Here is a 22442-nt window from a genome sequence, read left to right on the forward strand (position 1 = left end):
TGCTTTGGGGTATATCACATTCTATATAGTAAACTCACCCAAATGGTGCTGGAAACTGGATTATGTTAGTAACGTCACACTGAATATTCTACAATGGCCATTCCAACACGAATTGGTGCTCTGGCAAGTCCTGGCACAAGTGTATGCACTCTTCATGGCTGTGTTGCAGACTCTAACCCAAGTGAAGAAAGGTTTTAGGTTCATGGTTCCCCTTAAGCCAGAGAAGGCTATGGCTGTTGATACCAACTTAGACAAGATGATTAAGGCTGTATTTGAACAACTGATTAAGGAAAATGGACTAGATGTAGATATGGGCAAGGACAACAGGCAAACGGAGAATGTAGCTCGGGAAAGGCAAAATGGCGATGACAATGAGAACCAGGATGCTAGTGACCCTGAGAAAATCTGTCCTTTGAGGGAAGTCACCAAGCTGGTGTGATTCATTCAAAGGCCGGAACTTGAGTCCATAAAGCGCTGTTTCCCACAATTTGTGGACAATCCTTTTAAATCCCAAAAGGAGCTTAAAAGAACATTCAGGATCTTTGATCCAGATTTCAAAGATGTCGAGTTCCTGTTGTCTGAGCTGTTCAGCCCCCATGAACAGAGACAATTAGATCTGAGAGCAATTTGACTAGCTGGCCAACTGTAGAACAAAGAGGGGATATGGACTTTGCAAATCCAACTAGCATGTCCAACCTTAGAAGGTGCAGGGAGGATGTGCTGCAGGCCATCAAGCAATGCTGTTCCAAGCCAAGCTGGAGGGAGACTCCAGGATGATGGGGTGCACGAGGACGATTTGGTAAGACAGGCTGGCCGGCCAGTGGGAGGAGGCTGGCGGGAGGCCGGAGGTCAGCAGAGTGCTCGGGGCTCGAGGAGGAGAGCTGGGAGTTGTCAGCAGGGAGGCCACCCAGGGACCAGAGCGATGGAGAGGAGAGATCCGGGACTAAGAAGACAGAGAGGCCCGAGCGACAGCTGCAGGAGGTGACGGGTGGCCTGACTTCTCACTCGGCCGCAGATGATGCTTGCTGAAGGCTGCAGGGAGACGCTACTTACGTTCACGGCGGTGCTCCCAACATGTCGGACAGGAGTGAAGGGGCTGTGCTTCGTCCAAGGCTTTTCTGCGTCTCCAGATGATCGGCGTTTGGCTTTCCTGGCGTGACACAGCTCCCTTTCCTGGGCCACATCCCGCCTGGTCCTCGGGACAGACTGCCCATATTTTACTGCCGATTTCGGTGCGGCTCCTCCTTGGTGACTGGCCATCGTGTCCTCCTCTGCGTTGGCTCTGGTCCAGTTCGGGTGCCGCAGCCGCTTCACAGAGTCTGGTGGGGCTCCTGCTCTGCTTCTTTCCCACCCGGTCTCCCTGCTGTTGGGCTTCCGTGTTCCCGGGGGTTTGGGCCGGCCACTGTCTTGAGGCGCTCGGATGGCTGGGCTTGAGGAAGGCCACTTACGCTCGCGGTCCTCGCCCCAGGGCTGCACCAGTGGCTCCTCTTCAGCCCTTTCCTCTTGGAGTCTCCTTCCCTGCTAGCCACCCTCCGGCCGGACCTCCTGAGTCTTTCTGCTCCTCCTTCCATCATGGTGACACACGTCCGTCTTACGTCGGCCGGGCAAGCTGTCAGAGAAGACCTTCCCAAGCTGAGGCCGGCTGTCTGTCTGTCTGTCTGCCGGCGGTCCTGGCGCCCGTCTGGGCTCCCCTGGAGTAGCCTCAGCAGTGAGCCTGGGCAGCGGTGGGTGCCCGGGTGTGAGGGTGACGGGGCAGCCTTGCCAGTGCAGGAAAGGCCGAGGTCCAGGCTCCACTCCCTGCTGTGCCCCCCCTCTGATCCAACCCTCAGGGACGCCCCAGACAGAAAACTTGGGGGGCCCCCCATGTGGGCAACATCCTCGATCCTGCTCGATGCCATGGTCGTGGCGGCCAAAGGAAAATGCATCCGCATGGCCAACGCACCTAGCAAAGGGATGCGCTTTGGGCTTTCCCAGGGCCCTTCCCTTGAAGGCAGCTCAGCAAAACCAACCGGATGGTGCAGGGATAGGGCCTAGAGTCAGGAAGACCCGAGTTCCAATCCAGCCTGAGCTAGTCATTGCTCTGTGACCCTGGGCAAGTCACTTAACCTGTTTGCCTCAGTCTCCTCATCTGTAAGATGGGGACAGTAACGGCACGGAAGCTTAAATGAGATGGTGATGGTGCCTGGCACCTAGGAACTAAGTGCTGTGCGAGTGTCCTAATCCGTATTCTAGGGGCGCAGTACAGCCCGCCACAGCTCGCCTTCCCGCTCGGGAGGGCCGGCCTGGGCCAAGAACGGAGGCTTCAAGGGGAGGCAGAAGACAGGCCAAGAGGCCCCGGAGGGGAGGCGGCCGGGCCATCTCCCCAGGGCTGCCTCCCTCTTGGTCTACCCCAGCCCAGCCTGGCCATGACTCAGGGGCTCCTCTTCCCAGAACCCCGAGGCCTGCGGTTACTCTGGGCCTTCAGCTTCCCTTTTCCTTCCAGGCAGCCCCTTCCCCCCCCCCCCAGGCTCTTCCTCCTCCCTGTCCTTGGCCCCAGCAAGGGGCGGGCGGCCTGGAGGGAGACGAGGCAGGGCCCAGGGCGGGAGCCCTTCTCGGCATCCATAGTGCGGACAGGCTGCCCGGCGGCCCTGGGTAAGTGGCCCGTCACCTCTCCGGGCTTGTGTGCAGGCAGGCCCGGCCAGGGCAGGGGCTGGAGCGGAGCCATCTCTGCCTGCAACGTGCACACGGGGAAGGGAAGGTGGCCGCGTTGTTCTTAGAGACGGGAGACCGTGCAGGACGGCTAGCCTGGGGCCTGGACTCCCCTGGAGGGGTGTGTGTGAGTGAGTGTGTGTGTGTGAGTGTCTGTGAGTGAGTGTGTCTATATGTGAGTGTCTGTGGGGGTGAGTGTGTCTGTGAGTGTAAGAGTGAGTGGGAGTGTGTCTATGTATGTGAGTGTGTCTGTGTGTGAGTGTGTCTGTGAGTGTAAGAGTGTCTGAGTGTGTGTCTGAGTGTGAGTGTGTCTGTGTGTAAGAGTGTGTGTGTGTCTGTGTGACAGAGAAAGACAGAGCACCCTTGGGCTCCTTTCAAAGGAGAAATCTTTTTCTTAGAGGTAGGCCTTCTCCTCTCCTCCCCCAGCTGCCCATCAGGGAGGGAGAGTAAGACCCTTAGCTCCCCCCTACCCCCCAGGGCAGACAGCTGTGGCCTGTTCCCCCCCTGCAATGGGGGGCACATCTTTGAAGAACGCCCCACCCCCTGGGGGAGATGGCTATCTGTGCCGCCTCAGTGCCCATGGCCTCAAGGGGTGACGGGTGGGCCGCTTCTTCTTTCTGTGCCCGTTTCAGCTGAAAGCGAGCTTCATGGGTCGCCCACATCGCAGCCTTCTTCCTCCTGAGCCAGCCTGCCTTGTTCCCCCTGGCAGGGGCACCGTGGTCCTTGTTCCTCCTCTCCCTCCCTTGGCTCTCCTCTTTCCAGACCTCACAACAGCTGCCTGGTTGAGTCTTCTCCCACCCCCTGGGGAGGATGAGGCAAAGGGCCCCAGGCATCTTCCCGGTTCCTCCTCATTCAGCCCTGGTGCTGGGTCACTCGTGTTTACTTTTCTGTCTCTCTTGACTGCTGTGATTGTCCGGCAGAGTGTCTGTGCGTCTCTGGACTTTCCATCAGGAATGCTTGGAAGACTTTGGGGAAGGACTTTTTTTTTTACCCTGTAGGATCATATTAATTTTTTTCTGGCTAGATTATTCTTGGTTTTATGTCTATGTCATTTAAAAAATGTTTTATCGGGCTTACATGGTGTGGTGGCTAGATCACTCAAACTCCGGTCAAGAAGACCCGAGTTCAAATTTGACCTCAGAGGCTAACCAACTGCTTCCGTTGGGCAAACCACTTAAACTCTGCCTGCCTCTGTTCTCTCAATTGTAAAATGGGTATAATAATAGTACCTCTCTCCGAGGGTGGTTGTGAGGACAAAATGAGATCCCCCTAAAGTGCTCTAAAAATTCTAGTTTTATGGCTACAATAGCATTTCAAGCTCTTAAGTACTTAAAAGTGGAAGCTGCTTCATCTTATATGGTCCTACCCATGTCCTCAGCCTTTCACTTCTCCTTTCTGTTTGTCGCTTTCCCCCCATTGACTTGGAAGCTTTGGATTGGGGTTCTGATGTTCCTGGGAGGTTCATTTGGGAGTTTATTTCAGCGAGAGAATGAGGAATTCTTTTTCTTCCACCATGTTCTCTGGTTCTAGGAGATCTGGAACGTTCACTTTGATGGCTTCTTGAACTAGAATGTTAAGGCTCTCTTTTGGGGTCATAAATGCAGGTAGTCCACCGATTCTCACGGCATACCTCTTTTAGAAATGTCTTCTAGAGTCATTGAAGATCCCAAGTATACATTTCCTTCTATTTTCCCAGTATCTGGACTGTTTGAATGTTTCTTGTTGTCTTATGGTCACTGGCTTCCATTTGGTCCATCCTCATATTCAAGGAGTCTTTCAGATTCCTTCTCTGTAATATAAAGGTTTGGGACTCAATGGCCACTCCAGCCTCTTCGCTCTAAATCCATGATTTTTCAGTATACATTTAGGCAGGTAGAATGGGAATGAAGCCAGATTTGGGGTCAGGAGAAAGTGTTCACTTAATTTTCCAAGCCTCTGTTTCTTCATCTATAAAATGGGTCTGAGCCATTGGTAGTGCATATGTCAGATAACGGAATCATGAGCCATCTTGTTCTCCTGTTAGAAGCCCTTCCTCTCTATTGCCTACAACTGGACTGTCCCGCCTTCTCTTGGCAGGGCGCCCTCAGGGCATCTCTCATTGCTAGGGTGGCATCTCCTTACAGCTAACATAAATCTGCCTCCCTACTTCAAAGAGTTGTGGTGCAGAGGATTGTTGGTAAGTGTTTGAGAGCTCTAATCAATAGGAACACTTGAAAAACAGAATTGTCATTGAGGAGCATTTGGGAACTTTACCCACATTGCATTGCAGAGTAGGAGCAGAGAACCAGGGCTAGAATGGCCTTCCCCAAGCCTCAGTTTGCTCATCTCGCAGATGGGTTAGACATGTCAGATTTCCCGGTGTCCTTTCCTCTTCTCAGTCAGTGCCTTGCTTTGACAGTGGTGACCTGCCTCCTGGCCCAGGGCATGGCTGACTGATGACTCAGTTGATGACCATCGGTCAAGCCTGGGCTATCCAGGTTATTCTTACTGCCTTCTGCAGCCCACTACTTTTCCTAAGCAGAAGAAGAAATGTTTGAGTGATTTATCATCACCCTTGTGGCTTCCCCCATGGTTATTGTTTTCTCTGAGACGCAGCCAAGCGCAGCCCTGCAAACTGGCTCTTCAGAGGTGCCATGGACATTTTCCTTCTGTCTTCTACCAAAGGGATTTACTTCCTCCATCCCTCCCTCCCTCCCTTCTTCTCTCCTTTCTTCCTTCCCTTCCTCCCTCCTTCCTTCTCTTCCTTCCCTTCCTCCCTCCTTCCTTCTCTTCCTTCCCTTCCTCCCTCCTTCCTTCTCTTCCTTCCCTTCCTCCCTCCTTCCTTCTCTTCCTTCCCTTCCTCCCTCCTTCCTTCTCTTCCTTCCCTTCCTCCCTCCTTCCTTCCTTCTCTTCCTTCCCTTCCTCCCTCCTTCATTCTCTTCCTTTCCTTCCTCCCTCCCTCCTTCCTTCCTTCCTTCCTTGTGCTAGATTCCAAGCTTTTGCACAAAGAATGGCTTTCTTGGTCCCAGGCCAGGCACGTGGTAGATGCACAGCACCTACCTCTTTGGTGACACCCTCTATTGAGAGCTGGTTTTACCAACCAAGGTCCTTCTCAAGGTATTCATTATCATCCCAAGAACTATCACTCCTCTCCCCAAGGCCGATCACATAATCATGAGAGCGAGCATGTGTAGAGAATTTTAAGGTTCTCCTTTCATCCCCGGAACCGTCCCAAGATGGTAGGATGGGATATCCAGAGGTGCTTATGGGAACTGTCTGTTCAGCTCGTGAACTTTGATTAAGCACCTGCTCAGTGCTAGGAATACAAAGGAGAAGCAGCAAGAAAAGAGCCTCTGGGGCCTTGGAAGCTAGGGGGACTGGCGGGTGCAGAAGATGACTCAAGGAGAGAGGCGTGGGTGGAGTGATACCTGGAGCCCAAGGCGAGGAAGGACTCTTTCTGTTTTCAAAAAGGAATAGGGTTGAGTCTGTCTCCAGGCCAGACGGCTGACTTTGCTGAAAGAACCTTGACTGCGTCATTAAAAGGGCGCTTAGTGACCATTTAGAAAAGGAGGCAGGAGACCATCCCCAAGAGCTTGTCAGGCTAGACCCACATCCTTTCATTCATCACAGCACGGATTGGAGGGATGCTAGAGAAAGGGCTCACCCTGGTTGTACTCGAACATTCTCACAGTCTCTTGTACTCATATGGACGACACAGAATGGAGCTGAATGATATGGGTGGTTTGAGAACAAAGTGAATGCCCAGCACCCCCTGCCCCCTCCACGTCGGTAGGAAAGTCACAGTCCACTCCACGTAGATGGCTTTCTACTGTGTTCATTTCTTGTATTGATGCTGCCCTTTAAGTGATTTTAGCTGCACTGATTTTTAAGTTGAGTCTGCATCTGCCTGATGCCACATTGCTCTGTCTCTGAGTGGAGCTCACCTCCTCGGCCTTCCCTCTAAGTTAGGTTAGAGTTAGAAGGAAAAGAAAAGGTGTCCTGTCTCATCCTGGTAGCCCCTGAGGAACTCCAAGGCCATCTGTCGGTTATCTTCAGGCTCCACAAGTCCTGGGGGCCGTCCCCCAAAGAGATGTTGTCTCCAACTTGTGCTGGTGCAGTCAGGGGTGTGGTTCTGATTCCTTAGAGTGAAGGTTCCAAGATGTGGCTGTATCCCATAAAACAGCAAGTATTTCTTGTTGCAGAGAGAGGATTGTGAGCTTTGCACACATGGTGCCCAGCTTTCCTCCATGGAACCAGTCAACCAGTCATGTCATCATCGCTCCCATGATGCCATCTGCCCTTCAGCCAATCACATGGTTTCTCCCATCTATACAGCCCTGTTCTTTGTTCTCTTGTACTCTATGAAGGCAAGGAAGCCCTTCCTCAGGGTCTTTGGCTATGGACCCAAGTTTCAGATATTGCTCGCCTGATTAATAAATTGATCGTGCTCCGAACTTCACCTCTCAGTTTACTGTAATTTTCAGAAATGACCTGCCATAGTCAGGGTCCAGCCTCACTCGCAACTCCAGGGTTCCCAACAGGTGGCGAACAATCAGTCAAAATAAATAACAAACAGAAGACAGCTTAATCATTATGGCCATGGGACTGCTTTGCATCTGACAGATGCTCCGCCATTCCCAGGCCTGCGATTTATTTTTATACCCATTTTCTTGGCATGCAGACACATTACTTAACACACATGGTCAAAGAGAGATACTTGGAAAAGTGAAACATTAACTTTTAACAAATCACTTGGTTAACATTCTATATTCTTATATTGTGATTACAGACAGAATAAAGGTTGCACACAAGAAAAATGATTTTGTCACAGATGGCTTAATTTTCTCATTACCCTGTGAGAAGTTTTGAGCTTACAAACAATCAAGGAAAATTACTTATTGCTTTTAAATAAAATGGAATAATTAATTTACAGTTCTCAGTTGAGGGGTACTGGGAACATAATTCAAATTTAGACTGATCATTTCTCAGGGTTTTTACTAGCGAATTCCTGAGTTACTGATTTGCGTAATCAAGTCACTGAAGCATACAGAAGCTTGATGTACTTGGACTTATTGTCTGGGCCTCTATGATTGATTTGTGTGCTGGCTTCATGAGAAAAGGCTTCTGTGAGTAGGAAAGTTTTGGGCTTGGCCCGTAGCTGCAGTTTTGCTGGGAATTATGTACCTAAATAAAAGTTAACCCATGATAGTCTTTTGGGGATTGGGTTTGAGGGTCTGTCTTTTGGTGATGTTTTAGAGAATTAGGTTACAGGTGTTTTGCTCTTGCATTATTTCTTTTGAGGCTAAGGGGAATAATCATGTTAATTCATAGGTAAGGGGCATTGATGAAAGAGGTCATGTAAAGGGGGACTGAGTGGGCAATCACATCTCGCCAAGGACCACTCTGTGGTCTCCTCAGCTACCACGTGTGACTCTCTCCAGGCGTTGTGGCCTGATGGCTCCCAGCAGTGACCAAAGTTAAATACAGGTGAGAACTCACCTCAGTCAGTCAGATTTGATGCAGCACAGAAGAGGGAACAGGCCCACTAACTCCCAAGAAGAAACTGGTAGGAGACAGGGGAAGAGAGAAGCAGAGACTCTGGTCTTGGTCCCCCGCTCCCATCTCACTTTGCCTTGGCTGGGGGAAGACTGAGGAAACTTGTGGAGGTTCTTCAGAGGACTTCTCATCTTCCCATTGCCAGCTTGGGCCTAAATGGACAATCTAGAGCATCTCAGTTAGAAGCCAGGGACCATGTGGACATATTCAGAGCTCTTCCAGTGACGCCATACCTTCTCCAGGAAGTCTCCCCTCGCCCCTATTCACACCAGAGCTTTCTCTCTGAGTGATTTCCCCTTTGTCCTATTCATTTAGCTCGCCTGCATAGAATTGTTGGCTTGTTGTTGCCCCCATTAGATTGTAGGACCTTGAGGGCAGGCAGGGTCTTTGGCTCCTTTCCACATCCTCCATTCTCAGTAGAGAGCCTGGCACAAAGTGGGTACTTGGTAAAACTGAACTGGATTAGATGATTGCTGTTGCCTGCATTCATTGTCAGCTCATATCGAATAATGGTGGGGAGGACGAGTAGCCTTGTTTTGTTCCTGCATTTATGGGGAAAGTTGTGGTGTGTCCCCCCTGGACGTGGTGTCTGCTGTTGCTACTGTTGGACATCTGCCTTCCGTGAGAAAAAGCTAGTCCTCTGTGCCCACACTTGGCAGTTTTTAGCATCCCAGTGTGTTTTGTCCAAGACTTTGCCCACCTCTGTTGAGATGATGATGTGCGTGCTTTGGGGTGTTTCCATTTTTAATATGATTGTGTTGATTGCTTCTCGAATGCCGAGCCATCTTGCCTCTCTAGTATAATACATCCCACTGGCTCCTAATGAAGGATCTCTTCGGTAAATCACTGTAATCCATTTGACGGGATTTTCCTTAACTTTTTTGAATCACTGCTCCTCATTGATAATGGCCTCTAGTTCTCTTTCTTTGTTTTATATTTGCCTGGTTTAACTCTTAGGACTGTGTTTGTCTCATGAAAAGATTCTAGTAGGATGCTTGCTTTCTGATTTTTTTAAACCCTTATCTTCTATCTCAAAATCAATATTGTATATTGGTTATAAGGCAGAAGACTGGGAGGGGCAAGGCAATGGGGGTTAAGTGACTTGCCTAGGGCCACACAACTAGGAAGTGTCTGAGGTCACATTTGAACCCAGGACCTCCCATCTCTAGTCCTGGCTCTCAATCCACTGAGCCACCCAGCTGTCCCTGCTTTCTAAATTTTTGAGAATAATTTGTCAAGTGTACTGTTTGTTCTTTAAATGGCTGAGTTTTCCTATGAATCCATTAGAACTAGGATTTTTTTGTTTAGTAGTTCCTTTATAGCCAGATTATTTCCTTTTCTGGAGTTTTTATTTTTTATTTTTGTATTTCAATCTGGTCTACTAACAGTTGGAGCATTTTATATTCTATTTCTTTTGTATTCTCAGCCTTTTAAACATATAATGGCATATGTTCTGGTTATTTTTTCTTCTGTGTTTGCTGTGATTTTACTTTGCTCATTTGCTATTTTGTTGATGATTTTCTGCTCTCTTTTTAAAAATCAGATTAGCTAAGGGTTTAATCAACCAGCTTTTAGTTTTATTTATCATTTCTACTTTTTATTTATCTTTTCCAATTTATTTATTTCACCGCTAATTTTTAATACTTCCTCTTTTAAAATGAATATTCTGTTCATTAATCAGCTTTCTTGTTATGTTAATGTATGCTTTTAAAGATCTGATTTTTCCTCTAAGGACTTATTTGGTTATATTCCAGGAATTTTAGGAGATTGATTCGTCATTATAATTTTCTTTTACATAATTATTCCTTCTATAATTTGTTTTTTGACTCGCTAAATTATTTAGGATTTCATTGTTAAATCTCTAGTTGAGTCTGTTTCTTTTGTTTATGGACCCTGGACCAATGAATATTTTTATTGTGTTATGGTCTGTAAAGGGTGCATTAGCTATTTCTGACTTTTTAAATGTTCATTTGCAATATCTCTGTGCCCTAGTATATGGTCAATTTTTGTAGAAATTCCATGTGCTGAGAACAATGTAGATTCTTTTGCTGCTCCCATTTAGAAGACACCATAAGTCTTTTAATTCGGGGTTTCTTCAGCAATTTGTTCAGTTCCACATTTTCTCTTTTGTTTATCTTTCTATCAGACTCATCCAAAATTGGCAGGGCTCCTCTTCTACCATGTCCCTGATTATGTATCCCATCACTGTTCAGTGCCCTCCTCTGGTTACCTTTTCTCCCCTGCCCCCTCCCATTTGCTTTAGTCTTCTGGGGTACATGCTCTCCCACCCACCCTACATGCCAGTTGTCCACAGAGTCCCAACTCGCCCCTGCCCCTCCTGAAGGAGGGTGAGTAGACTTTTCAAGGACCCAACCTCCTAGGTCACATCCATTGCAAGGACCTCACCTCTGTTACAGAATCTTTCTCTCCATTCATGAGAACATTCAGCAGTGGAACCCTGACTCACCCCAAAGCAGGGCTCCCTCCTTTCTTCTTCTTACCCCTCTCCCACCTCTCCCCATTCCCCATTAACTTCTCTCCCTGAGAACACATGAGCTTTCCTCTCATTTCTGGCCCTTGGAGTACACCACACCCTCTCTTCACAGGGCGTTGTGAAAGAGGTTTTAGTTAGGCTGGTCTGGTGAGCTCTCTCTCTCTCCCCCTCTCTCTAAGTTTTACTAATAAATAATTCTTTTTTAAGAAAGTACTTCTGCCCCCATCCCCATCTCCTAGTTTACATTCAGAAAGAAGTTACTCTGTTGTTGTGGCTGTCTCAGGTTGCCACATTTATTTACTTCTTTTGCATCTCTTATTTGGGCACAGACAATCTCCTCATTTCAGATTTTCTTTCTAAAAAATGTTTCAGGCTTTTTATTGTGGAACATTTTTTTTTTCATATTTAGTTAAAGTTTAGATTCATAGAGCAGATCATCCTGGACAGTATCCTGAGCTCTATGGCTCTTGAGAACACATTATACATTCTTGACTATGTTTTTAGTTGGATGCAAAGTAGTCTTATGTGATATGAATTTTGTATCTATTGTATTTGAACTTCTTTCTCCTGATTGCTTTCAAAGTAGTTAATTCTGAATTGAATTGATGAATTTAGACACTACATGTCTTGGAGTTTTCAGCCTTGGGCTTTTTCTGCAGGTGATCTATGAATTCTTTTCATGAGTATTTCATTTTCTATTCAGAAGTTCTGAGCAATTCCTTTCTATTATTCCCTCCTCTCTGTTGCTGAGGTTCTTTGACCTGTCATGCTCTGGGAGATCCATGATCCTCAGGTTTTCTCTGTGCATCTTTCTTCAGAACAGAATGTTTTAACTGAATAATAAGCATTATTTTAGGACTACTTTCAGGTAAGCTAGTCTGTGCTAACTTGAAAAGGAAAATTATTTTATTTCTGATTAGTGAGGTGAGGAAGGGCAGCTGTTCAGACGTGACTGAGGAGGTTTATGAGGAGTAATTTTGAGCAAAGAGGATGTGAGGCAGATGCTGTGACTATTTTAGCTGGAAACGAGTCAGAATAAAAATAACTCAGTACCTTCAGCATCTGACCTCAAGGGCTCCCTGAGTGGAACCAGCCATGAACAGGAATTCCCTCTTGTCTTTCTCTCTGTGGAGCTCAGACTTCAGCAGCCTGGCAGACTTTCATGAAGCACCATTGGCACCCATAGCACTGTGGAGCACTGGAAGGGGTCCCCAGCTGGTTACCTCCCCAGATTGAGCTTCCCAACGAGCAGAAGGAGACAGAAATGTTGAGAACCACATCCGCATCCCACAGGCAATGGTCCCTGCAGGATGGGGCACAGGACTTTTGTTCTGAAGGATAAGTTATAGTCACCAGACAAAGAGAGGGAGTGAAAACATTTTGAGTCTGGGGAATGTGCTTCTTCAAAGGTCAGAGGTGAGAGAGAAACAGGGCAGGGCTTAGGGACGGGTCCTGGATGAATCCCAAGGCCCTTCTGAGCTCTAGATCTTACAGACCACCAGGTCCTCCAACCCTCAGTAAACTGGCTGCTGAGACTGTGAAAAAATTCTCCAGGTGATCCTGGCTAGAGCAATGAACTTCAGCAAACTTATGGAGGCTGGACCTTCAGTGACAAAACACAGGGTCCTTCAGTAGGACCTCAATGAGCTAAATGTAGGCCCTGGAGACCCCTGGGAAGTTTCAGAGGAGACCTGAGGATCATAGCATCCTTGATGGGGAGCTGGAGGAGATCTCAGAGGCCATGGAGTCTAGCTGTCTTCTTTTCAAGAGAGGGAAACTGAGGCCTAAGTGGGGAGGAAGGGAGAAGAGCACCCGCTCTTGAGGAATTCACAGGGAACAGAGCAGGAGACAGATCTCTGCCCCAGGTGGAGCTCATCAGCCCCAGAGGACAGCCCCATTGGAGCAGAGGAAGAAGGGCTAGAGTGGAGGTCTGGACCCTTGGGCTCCCAGGCTGCCGGCCTCTCATCTGTAAACTGCGGGGTGAATGGGGTCACCTCAGAAGGCTCTGACCTCAGATCTGGGTCTGGAAGCTGCCACATAGTGTAGTTTTCTAGGGTACTCGCAGCACTCTTCCCACATCCTGATTCCTGAAACTCACCGTATTGGAAAACTGCTAGAAACACAATGACAGGATCCACCACTGCGAGTGTTCGGCCCCGAAACAAAGCATCGGGTCAGGGGACGCCTTTGTGGATGACTTTTCCTAGGGGTCCCTGAGCCAGCATTTCAGGTAGGAGGGACACGGAAGTGGGCCGGGACCCAGGAGGGAAGGAGGGAGGCCGGTGCCCCCAGAGCTCTGACCCTCAGAGCCCAGAGTGGACTCGGCCAGCCCAGGGGCTCGAGGCCTTCCTCCATCACTGGACGATGGGGGTGCAGCCACTCTATGAATAAAAGGGGGCCCCAGGACATCCCTCCCCGGCCTCAGTTTTCACTTCCCTTCTTGGTCAACCTGAGTTGTGCCATCTCCAGGGCTGAGTCAGGGAAGATTCCATTTGGGTGGAAACGAAAGATGCTGCTGCTTCAGTGTTGGCACAACGGTGGCTTTTTGGGGGGGCCTCTAGGCCGTCTCAAACCCTGAGACTCCAGCATGGCCAGCCTGCCTTCTCTTGGGTGGGCTCGTGGATCGACAGCCGTGAAGGACCTCAGAGGCTGTGAAGGCTTCTCCCAACCCCCTTTTACAGAGAAGGAAACTGAGTCTCAAGGAGGGGAGGTGAAGGGAGCAGAGACCTAGTGTAGGGGGCAGATGGCTGAGGATGGAGAGCCAGATCTGGAGTTGGGAGGTCCTGGGTTCCAATCTGGACCAGCCACTTCCTAGCTGGCGACCCTGGGCAGGTCACTTCGCCCTTGTTGTGTAGCCCTCACAGCTCTTCTGCCTTGGAGCCGATACACAGAACTGATTCTAGGTAGCCATCAAACCTCCTCCCTGCCCGCACCCCCCACCCCCAGTAAAATGGGGTCCGTAATAGCCCAGGGCCCGGGCAGGAGAACTCTGCCCGCTTCGAGGGCCAAACGAGCCCTCGTGACCAGACTCCTTGGATCCTGGCCTGGCGAAGGGGGAGCTACGACGAGCCCCTTCTTCAGAAGTGCCTCAGTTTCCTCCTGTGTAGCTCGTTAGAATGTCTATCAAGATCCACACTGGGGCCCTTCAGGTTCCAAGTCCCCAAACGTCTCTTCTGAAACGTGGCAGGAAGAGGGAGCTGCAGGCCGAGGCCTTCTGGCCTTGGAGACATTAACCGACTTACTGATGGTTGTGACCTCAGGGCTTCCCGCGGCCAAGGCGGCTCTCTGTCCACTCCTCCAGCCCTGCCCACGACCATCTCCAGAGCCTCCGTTTCCTCTCGGTGTGCTCCGGGGGTCCTTGTTGTTGGGGGGTGGCACGGCCCCAATGCCGCCTCCTAGAAATGTCCACTGGATGACCCAGACAGGAGGGAGAATGAACGTGAAACGGCCGCCTGGGAGGAGAGCGCTCCAGACACTACGGGGCTCCAACCTTCATGCCAGACCGACTATCCAAGGAGAGGGCAGGGCAGTCCTGGGTTCAAATCTGGCCTCAGACACTTCTTAGCTGTGTGACCCTGGGCAGGTCACTTCGCCGCAACTGCTCTTCTGCCTTGGACCAAAGCTTAGTGTTGACTCCAAGACGGCAGAGTCAGAGGAGACGGTTGGCCCTTTCCAGCTCTTCAGACGTCCAGACGCTCGCACTTACGGGGTGCCACTCCAGGCCAGGCTCTGTGCCAACGGTGGAGACGGGGAGACAGGCAGAAGAGCATCCTGGGCCCCGCAAGGCTCAGGCCGAGGGCGGGCAGGGGCCTGGGGTCCCCAGCTTCTGTGGGTGGCTCCCCGGGGTCCCCCAGCCTCTGTGGGTGGCTCCCCGGGGTCCCCCAGCTTCTGTGGGCAGCTCTCCAGAGTGCTCCAGCTTCTGTGGGTGGCTCCCCGGGGTCCCCCAGCCTCTGTGGGTGGCTCCCCGGGGTCCCCAGCTTCTGTGAGCGGCTCTCCAAAGTCCTCCAGCTTCTGTGGGCGGCTCCCTGGAGTCCCCCAGCTTCTGTGGGCGGTTCCCCGGGGTTCCCCAGCTTCTATGGGCGGCTCCCCGGAGTCCCCCAGCTTCTGTGGGCGGCTCCCTGGGGTTCCCCAGCTTCTGTGGGTGGCTCCCCGGGGTTCCCCAGCTTCTGTGGGCAGCTCCCCGGGGTCCCCCAGCTTCTGTGGGTGGCTCCCTGGGGCCACATTAGCCCTGCCCACCTTTCTCATGCTCCAAAATGGGGCCAATCGCAGGTAGAATGGGATGGCACGGGAGGGGTCCTCCGGGCCAGACCCCTCATTATGGCCGAGTGGACGGCGGTCAAGAGGTCAGCCAGCCAGCCATGGTCAGCCACAAGAGCCGTGACTGGCAGGCCCTCAAGGACCCATCGGGCCACCCCCACCACGTGCCTCTTAATCTCTCTCACGAGATGGCCGAGCCTGAGGCCCCGCCGGACAGACGGGTGGTGGGGGATGGGAGTGAAGGGCCAAGGCTTCTGCCGCAGTGTGGGCCGCTGGGAGGCCGGCAGAGCCGGTTCCTTTGGGGTCCGGCCTCCTGGGTCCGCGAGACCTCTACTCATGGGGGTTCACCATCTTCTTCGGCTGCCTGTGACCCCACTTCTCCTTCTGGGCTCTCCCAGGCTGGGTGGGCCTTTCGAAGGGGCCTGGGGATCGGCTGTCTTCAGAGAAGCTCCGGGAAGCTCCTTGGTCAGCACAGTGTCCACCTGCCCGAAGGCTCCAATGGATGAGTCTGAGAACAAGCCCAGGAGACACTGCGGTCAGGAAGGCTGGGCTGAAGCCTAACTTCCGGGCTCACCACTTCGCCTGGGCCTCAGTTTCCCCCTCTGTACCCTAGAGAGTTGGGCTCGTTGGCCCCGGAGGCCCCTTCTAGTTCTCAGTGGTTTCCGCCCCCCTTCACGGATATCCCTGTTCGATTCCGTCCGCTCAGCTTTTTCCTGGCGTTCTGGTTCCTGGAGGCCCCTCTTGGGTCCACGTCGGCCTGGTTCCGTCACTACTGGAGGCTCTCCCACTTGGGTTCAGCTAGCCCCAGGCCTGGCTCATTCGCCTGGGAGAGAGGTTAAAGAATTAACTTTTGGAATTGGCAGGCACGGCGCGGAGGCGGCTCCAAAGCTTCCTGGTTCCTGGGGCAGCCCTGCTTCCCTTCTGTGCCTCAGGCCCAGCAGAGGGGCCGCCTCCTCCAGGCAGCCCGCTTTCCCACAGTGGCTCCCCAGGCCGGGAGGGCTCTTTGGCTGAGGGAGGAGATGCTCTGGAGGAGGGACCTGCTTGGCCCAGAGAAGGGACCACCGACAGGCCTTTTGGGATGAGAAGGGAGGGATCTGGGGACCTTGGGCACGTCCAGGACGAGGGCGCGCTCTTCTGCCGTGCTGCGGTGGGAGGGGTGGGCCCTCGTGGGATCCGCAGCAGAGGCAGCTGAGGCGGGGAGAACTAGGGTGCAAGGCTAGAGGCCAGCAGGGCCAGTGGAGGGCCCCTCGCCTGCCCCCCTTATTTTACAGATGGGTGAGGGAGCTTCCCAGGCAGGAAGGGGCTGCGAGCCTGTCTCCTCCTCATCCCTGTGGGGCAGCTGTTACTTCCGTCCCCATTTTACGGAGCAGGAAACAGGCTGAGAGAACTGACTTGCTCCATGTCGCTCGGCTCCCCAGTGTCTAGGGCAGGATTTGAATTCGGGTTTTCCGAGTCTTCATCTACTCCGTTTCCCGAAGCCTGGGATTCGTGACTTGTACCAGTTTTGAGCCTGAGTGGCTGAGAGTGCTGGGCAAGCATCAGGGCAAGCCTGTGACCCTCTCTAATGGCTCTCTGGTGTGAGAGGGAAAAAGGGGGGAAAGACAGGCTGAGCATCTGCTGTGCTGCCAGAAGAGAGGCAGAGAAGCAGGATGGGCAGAGGGCCCCGCCTCTGCACTGCCACCTTCTGTCCGGCAGGACCCCAGAGCCCTTGCCTAACCCTCCCATGGTGCCCGAAGGGCTATTCCGGGGAAGCCTGAAAACAGACCCGAGAAATGGGCTGATGGCCTGCAGGGCTGTGCGGCCATCATCAGGATGGTTCTGGTGGTCCACATGGGCCATCCAGCTCAGGGACCGTTTTCTCTCTGGTCCTCAGAGCAGGCAGTACCCTTCCTCCACATTGAATCAGAGGGGGGCAGCAAGGTGGACGGAGAGCCAGGCCTGGCAATGGGAGGTCCTGGGTTCCAATCTGGCCTCAGGTACTTCCTAGCCGGGTGACCCTGGGCCAGACTCGACCCCAATGGCCTAGCGCTCACCCCTCTTCTGCCTTGGAGCCGAAGCTTGCTGTGGATGCCAAGACCGAAGGCGAGGGCTTAAGGCCAACGTTTCATCTTCTGGGGTTACCGGCTTCCCTTTCACAAAGGATCCCTTCTTCCCCTTTCCGCAACCCCAATGTCCACATACCTTCCGCCACCCTGCTTAAGCATTGCCCAAGAGTGGAGGGTTGCTTCAGGAGCGCATCCCGGCCTCCTCAGGCGTCAGGGCCCGTCAGGACTTGAACGGGGAACCCGGGGTCCCCGACGGGCTAAAGGGGCCCCTTGAAGGGGGAGGGGAGGGGCCACCGCTAGCTGGGCCTCCCCTCCCACCCTTTGAGGAGATGCCGGCTGGGACCAGCAGGTGCTCCCAAAAGCCGTCAGCACGGACTGTCCCCTCCCAGAGTAAATCCGGCCTGGCCCAGCCTGGTCCTTCTCTTCCTCCGCCCACCTTCCTAGGGCACCCTCCGGGGCTCAGACCACCATTGCCTTCAAGCTCAAGCCCTTCCCTCCTCCCCCACCCCCCCTTCTCCCCAGCGCAGCTTCTCTGAGCCTCGGGTCAAAAACGCTCTCCGGAAAGCCTGGCTGGGCGTCGGGGAGGCCTGGGGGCAGCTCCGGGCTCCGTGGCTGACCCGAAGGGCGACCTCTTGGGTGGCTTTGGAGCCTCAGCCTTCTCCTCTGTACGCTGGGGAGGGCAGGACCCGCCTCGCCTTGCTCATGGGGTGGGGGAGGCTCCGAGGGGATGGCTGGTGCCCAGGGCTCGGGTCCCCAAAGCCCTTGGACCTCCTGAGAGGCTCCCCAAAGCCCTTGGACCTCCTGCGAGGCTCCCCAAAGCCCTTGGACCTCCTGCGAGGCTCCCCAAAGCCCTTGGACCTCCTGCGAGGCTCCCCAAAGCCCTTGGACCTCCTGCGAGGCTCCCCAAAGCCCTTGGACCTCCTGCGAGGCTCCCCAAAGCCCTTGGACCTCCTGTGAGGCTCCCCAAAGCCCTTGGACCTCCTGCGAGGCTCCCCAAAGCCCCTGGACCTCCTGCGAGGCTCCCCAAAGCCCTTGGCATCAGCAGGGGCTCCCCAAAGCCCTTGGACCTCCTGTGAGGCTCCCCAAAGCCCTTGGCATCAGCAGGGGCTCCCTTGGACTAGAAGCCTTTGAAAGCTGCCCAGGGGTGCGGGGCGGTGTGACGAGGTGAGCCCGCCTCCGTCTAGACGGGAGGACCCGGGAGGGGAGGGCAGTAAGGGGCAGAACCAGGCTTTGGGCCCACGTGGCTCAGTGGCCAGCGGGATGGGGCGCCCTTGGCAGAACCGGAAAGCCCAGGAGCGTGGGGCAGGCTTGGGGGGAGAACGCGCTCTGGCTGGGCTTGTGGGGTTTGAAAGGATGGGAGGGGCCCCGTGGCCGCGGCCTGGGGGTGACGGGATGCCTCGCGGGTGTCCTCTGACGGCCGGTGCTTTCTCTCTGCCAGGTGAGCTGAGCCATGGCGGACCCCAATGCCTCCTCCCAGGCCGGCCCCTGCGACCCCTCGTGGACGTCGTGGACGCAGCACTTGACGGGGCTCTACGCGGCGGTGCTCGTCGGGGGCGTGGCCGGCGTCTTGAGCATCCTGGTGGTCCTGGCCAACATGAACGCGCGCTCGGTGACCACGACGGCCGTCATCAACCTGGTGGCGGTGCACGGCGCCTTCCTGCTCACGGTGCCCTTCCGCCTGGTCTACCTGGTGCGCAGCACGTGGCCCTTCGGGCTGCCCTTCTGCAAGGTGGTGAGCGCGGCGCTGCACGTGCACATGTACCTCACGTTCCTCTTCTACGCGGGCATCCTGGCCGCCCGGTACCTGCTCTTCTTCACGCACAGGGACAAGGTGCAGTTCTACCGCAAGCTGCACGCCGTGGCGGCCAGCGCCGCCGTGTGGCTGCTGGTGGCGGTGCTCATCCTGCCGCCCCTGCTCAGCCAGTATGGCTCCCGCCGCACCTACAACGACAGCCGCTGCTTCGAGTTCCAGGGAGAGCTGAGGGAGGCCTCGGTGAGGGTCGTCAACTACGCGGCGGCCGCGGCGGTCATCGGCGTCGCCGTGGCCCTCCTGGCCGTGCAGGTGGTCATCCTGGTGTCCACGGGGCGGAGGCTGCGCCGCGCCTGCCTGTCCCACCAGGAGTTCTGGGCGCAGCTCAAGAACCTCGTCTTCATCGGCGTCATCTTCGTCTGCTTCCTCCCCTACCAGCTCTTCCGGCTCTACTACCTGCAGGACCCGGCCGAGGACGGCTGCCAGCGCGCCGCCGCCTACAACGAGATCTTCCTGAGCATCACAGCCGGCAGCTGCTTCGACCTGCTGCTCTTCGTCCTGGGGGGCAGCCGCCGCTTCAAGCACAACCTCATCGACTTCCTGAACTGCCTCTCTTGCCGTTAGGCCGAGGCGGGCCCAGAGACCAGCGGATGGGGGGGGGGGGGCAGGCTGGGCCCCTGTGAGGGCCGCAGATCTGCCCGAGATGGCCCGGACCTTCCGGAGTCACGCCCTGGGCAGCACTGCTCCCTCCCTTCTGCCTTCCAAGCCTCCTGGCTGCCCTGGTCCCCACCCTGGGAGGAAGGCAGGCAGATGTGGGAGCCCCCTGGACCTGGAGCCCCGGCTCTGCGTCCAGGCCTCCTCCAGGCCTCCGTTTCCATCATCTGTCAAAACCGACCAGGACACCCCGGCAGAGGCTTCATCTCAAGGCCAGACTTCCTCCACGTCCCTCTTAGGACTCTCAGGACCCGGAGGGCTGGAGGGGCTCCGGGTGTCCCTCTGCTCTGTCATCTGCTCCATCCGCTCCCCCATTTTGGGGGCCCAGGAATTAGCATCCCAGTTCCAGGGAGCCACAGAGCATTTCTAGACGAAGGTGCCCTCAGAAGTTGGGGCAGAGCAAAAGGCAAGCATTTCCTCAGCACTTTGGAGGCAGAACCCCCCCTCTCTCCCCCCCCCCCCAGGCCCCAGGGTTAGGCTTAGAGGTTAGCTGGATGACTCCATAGCTTGGGCCACCCAGGCCGCCATTTAGGTTCCAGCCCATTTGGGAGAGGGCACCATCCCAGCGAACAGATGGGGTCTGGCTAGGGGCCCGATCCCTATTCCAATAAACAGATGGATTACAGGACATCTGGGGGGGGGTTGGCATGGGAGGGAAGGAGGGGAGAACAGAACCTGAAGAGTACTGAGGAGTCCAAGAGGGAGGGGGCCGAAAGGAGAAGGGAAGTGGAGAGGAGGAGGAGGGTTGACCAGAAGGCCCTTCTGGCCAGATTCCAGCATGTGGAGCTTTTTGCTTCTCCTTCCTATTTCACCCTAAAAACCAGGAAGATTGGAAGCTCCTCTGGGCAGCCATTGCTCTATTTGGAGCTCCGTCTTCCCAGGGCCTCCGGGGGCCACGGTCTGAGGCGGAAGGGCAGGGGCTGACTCTTGGACACAGGGTAAGCTCTGGGCACCCCAGCTGTCTCCTGGGAAACGTCCGGATCGCATTTGTGGTTCTGACCTCCCACCCAGGATGGATTGTTGGGAAGAACATGGGAAGTGGGGCTCGGTGAGTGCTCGGCCAACCCCAGAGCTGTGTGAATGCCAACCAGGGGGTGTCGCTGTTTGTTTGCTGGACCAGTGAGGTTTGGCCCAGTGCCTGGCCCACAGTAGGCGCTCTAAACCACCGGCTCCTCTTTTGGGGTAGAAGCGTTTGTGAAAAGAATGAGGAGAATCCAGGCAAAGATTTCTAAATGCAACCAATCCAGTCTTGAGAGTATTTTTTCTATCTGGAACACCAGGTCTGGGTCAGGAAGCTTCATCTTCATGAGTTCAAATGTAGCCTCAGCTACTTACTAGCTGCGAGACCCTGGGTAAGTCACTTCACCCTGCTGGCCTCAGTTTCCCCATCTCATCCTGGAGAAGGAAATGGTGAACCACTCCAGTATCTTTGCCAAGAAAACCCCAAGAGCGGTCACCGAGAGTCCAACGCAACTGAAAGGACTGAAAGGTAAAACCAATTCTGGGCATCAGCCCGCTCTACGGCCATGATGCCAGACTCCAGTAGGAATGAGGGCCACCAAACAGTCCACGAGGTCCCTGCAGGCCACCCTTCACTTGGAAAACCATCTATTTACACGGTCTATATAGAGTTCAATATTATCCTTATTTATTTTGCCAAATATTAATCCAGTTCAGGACCCCCTCTTTAACACGGCGCTCTAGATTTCTGCATTTGCATTCAGGAAAAGCTGAGTGCAGATCCTGCCTCAAATTCTTAGCTGTGTGACCCTGGGTAAGTCACTGCCCTCTGTTAACCGCCCCCACCTCCCAGGTGATTGAGGGGATGCAACCAGATGGCCCAAGGAGGGCTTTGTCCTGAGAGAGCTCAGGCTGCGTGGCCCGAGAAGAGGCCAAAATAAAACCAGCATTTGCTCATCGCTTCTGGATTGATTACGGAGCCGATGTTGAGAGGCCAGAAAGGAGACTCCGCCTGCCTGGTGGCTAAGCTGCTGCAGAGGCGTTTGGGAGGAGCTTCTCCCCCCCCCCCCCCCCCCCCCGGGGAACAGGAGGGGATGCCGGGCCGGTGGGACAGAAGTCCAGCGAGGCGCCCCCTCTTTTGAAGCTGTGCGCGTGAGGTCTCCCCGCCGCTGCAGGGGGGCTTCTCAGGGAGGAGTGGGCACAGCCGGGCTTGAATCTCGTCTTGGGCACAGCCGGGCTGGGTGATCTAGGCACGGGACACTCCTACGTCTGTGCTGGCCAGGAGGCAGGAAGCCTTCACGATGCACCTACTTGGGTGCCAGGCACTCGCCTAAGACCGGGAGTGCAGAGGAAGGCAGCGGGCAGCCTCTGCCCCCCAGGAGCTCCCAGGCCAAGGGCTGAGGCAGCCTGCAGGCAGCTCTCCCTGGGGCGTAACTCCCAGCGCATCCCTTTCCTTCTAGAGGCCGTTGTCCTCTGCACGCAGCTCAGAGGTGACGTGCCGGCCGGCCTGTAGCCTTTATGGGAAGGCCTGATGGAGACGTTGGCTGAACACCCAGACGGTCAGGAAGCCCACCGCGGGCCAAGGAGTCCAGGCACATTTCCTGCAGGATGCGCTCGGGGAGCCGCTGGGCATCCCCATGAAGGGCAACGGCTTTGCCGTCCTTCTTCTGTGGAAAGAAGCGGGTGAAAGAGCTTTGATGAGTTTGGGCTGCCTGCGCTGCAGATGGGGAGAAAGCAGGAAAGCCAACTCAGAAATCTGGGCATCATCCTCGAGAGAGAGCCAGAGGCAGAGACTCACAGAGAAGAGAGAGAGACAGAGAGAGACAGACAGACAGACAGACAGACAGACAGACAGACAGACAGACAGAGAAAGAAGAGAGCCAGAGAGACTCACAGAGAGACAGAGGAGAGAGCCAGGGCACAAGCGTCTCCTTGTCCAGAGAGGCTGGGAGATCGGCAGGGAGGGGGCTCTGAGCTAAGGGAGGGACTTGGGTCCTAT

The 22442-nt window shown here is 54.3% G+C and overlaps 1 protein-coding gene across 1 annotated transcript; it reads left to right on the forward strand.

The window, feature by feature from the left end:
• Positions 1-2541: 2541 nt before the first annotated feature.
• GPR141 (G protein-coupled receptor 141) lies at positions 2542-21401 on the forward strand. The gene is made up of 2 exons (XM_007505557.2): positions 2542-2631; positions 18458-21401. The coding sequence occupies exon 2, from the start codon at positions 18470-18472 to the stop codon at positions 19391-19393; it is 924 nt and encodes a 307-aa protein (XP_007505619.1). The 5' UTR covers positions 2542-2631; positions 18458-18469; the 3' UTR covers positions 19394-21401.
• The last annotated feature ends 1041 nt before the right edge of the window (positions 21402-22442 follow it).

This window comes from Monodelphis domestica, chromosome 7 (assembly GCF_027887165.1).
Source record: "Monodelphis domestica isolate mMonDom1 chromosome 7, mMonDom1.pri, whole genome shotgun sequence".
NCBI classification, from domain to species: domain Eukaryota; kingdom Metazoa; phylum Chordata; class Mammalia; order Didelphimorphia; family Didelphidae; genus Monodelphis; species Monodelphis domestica.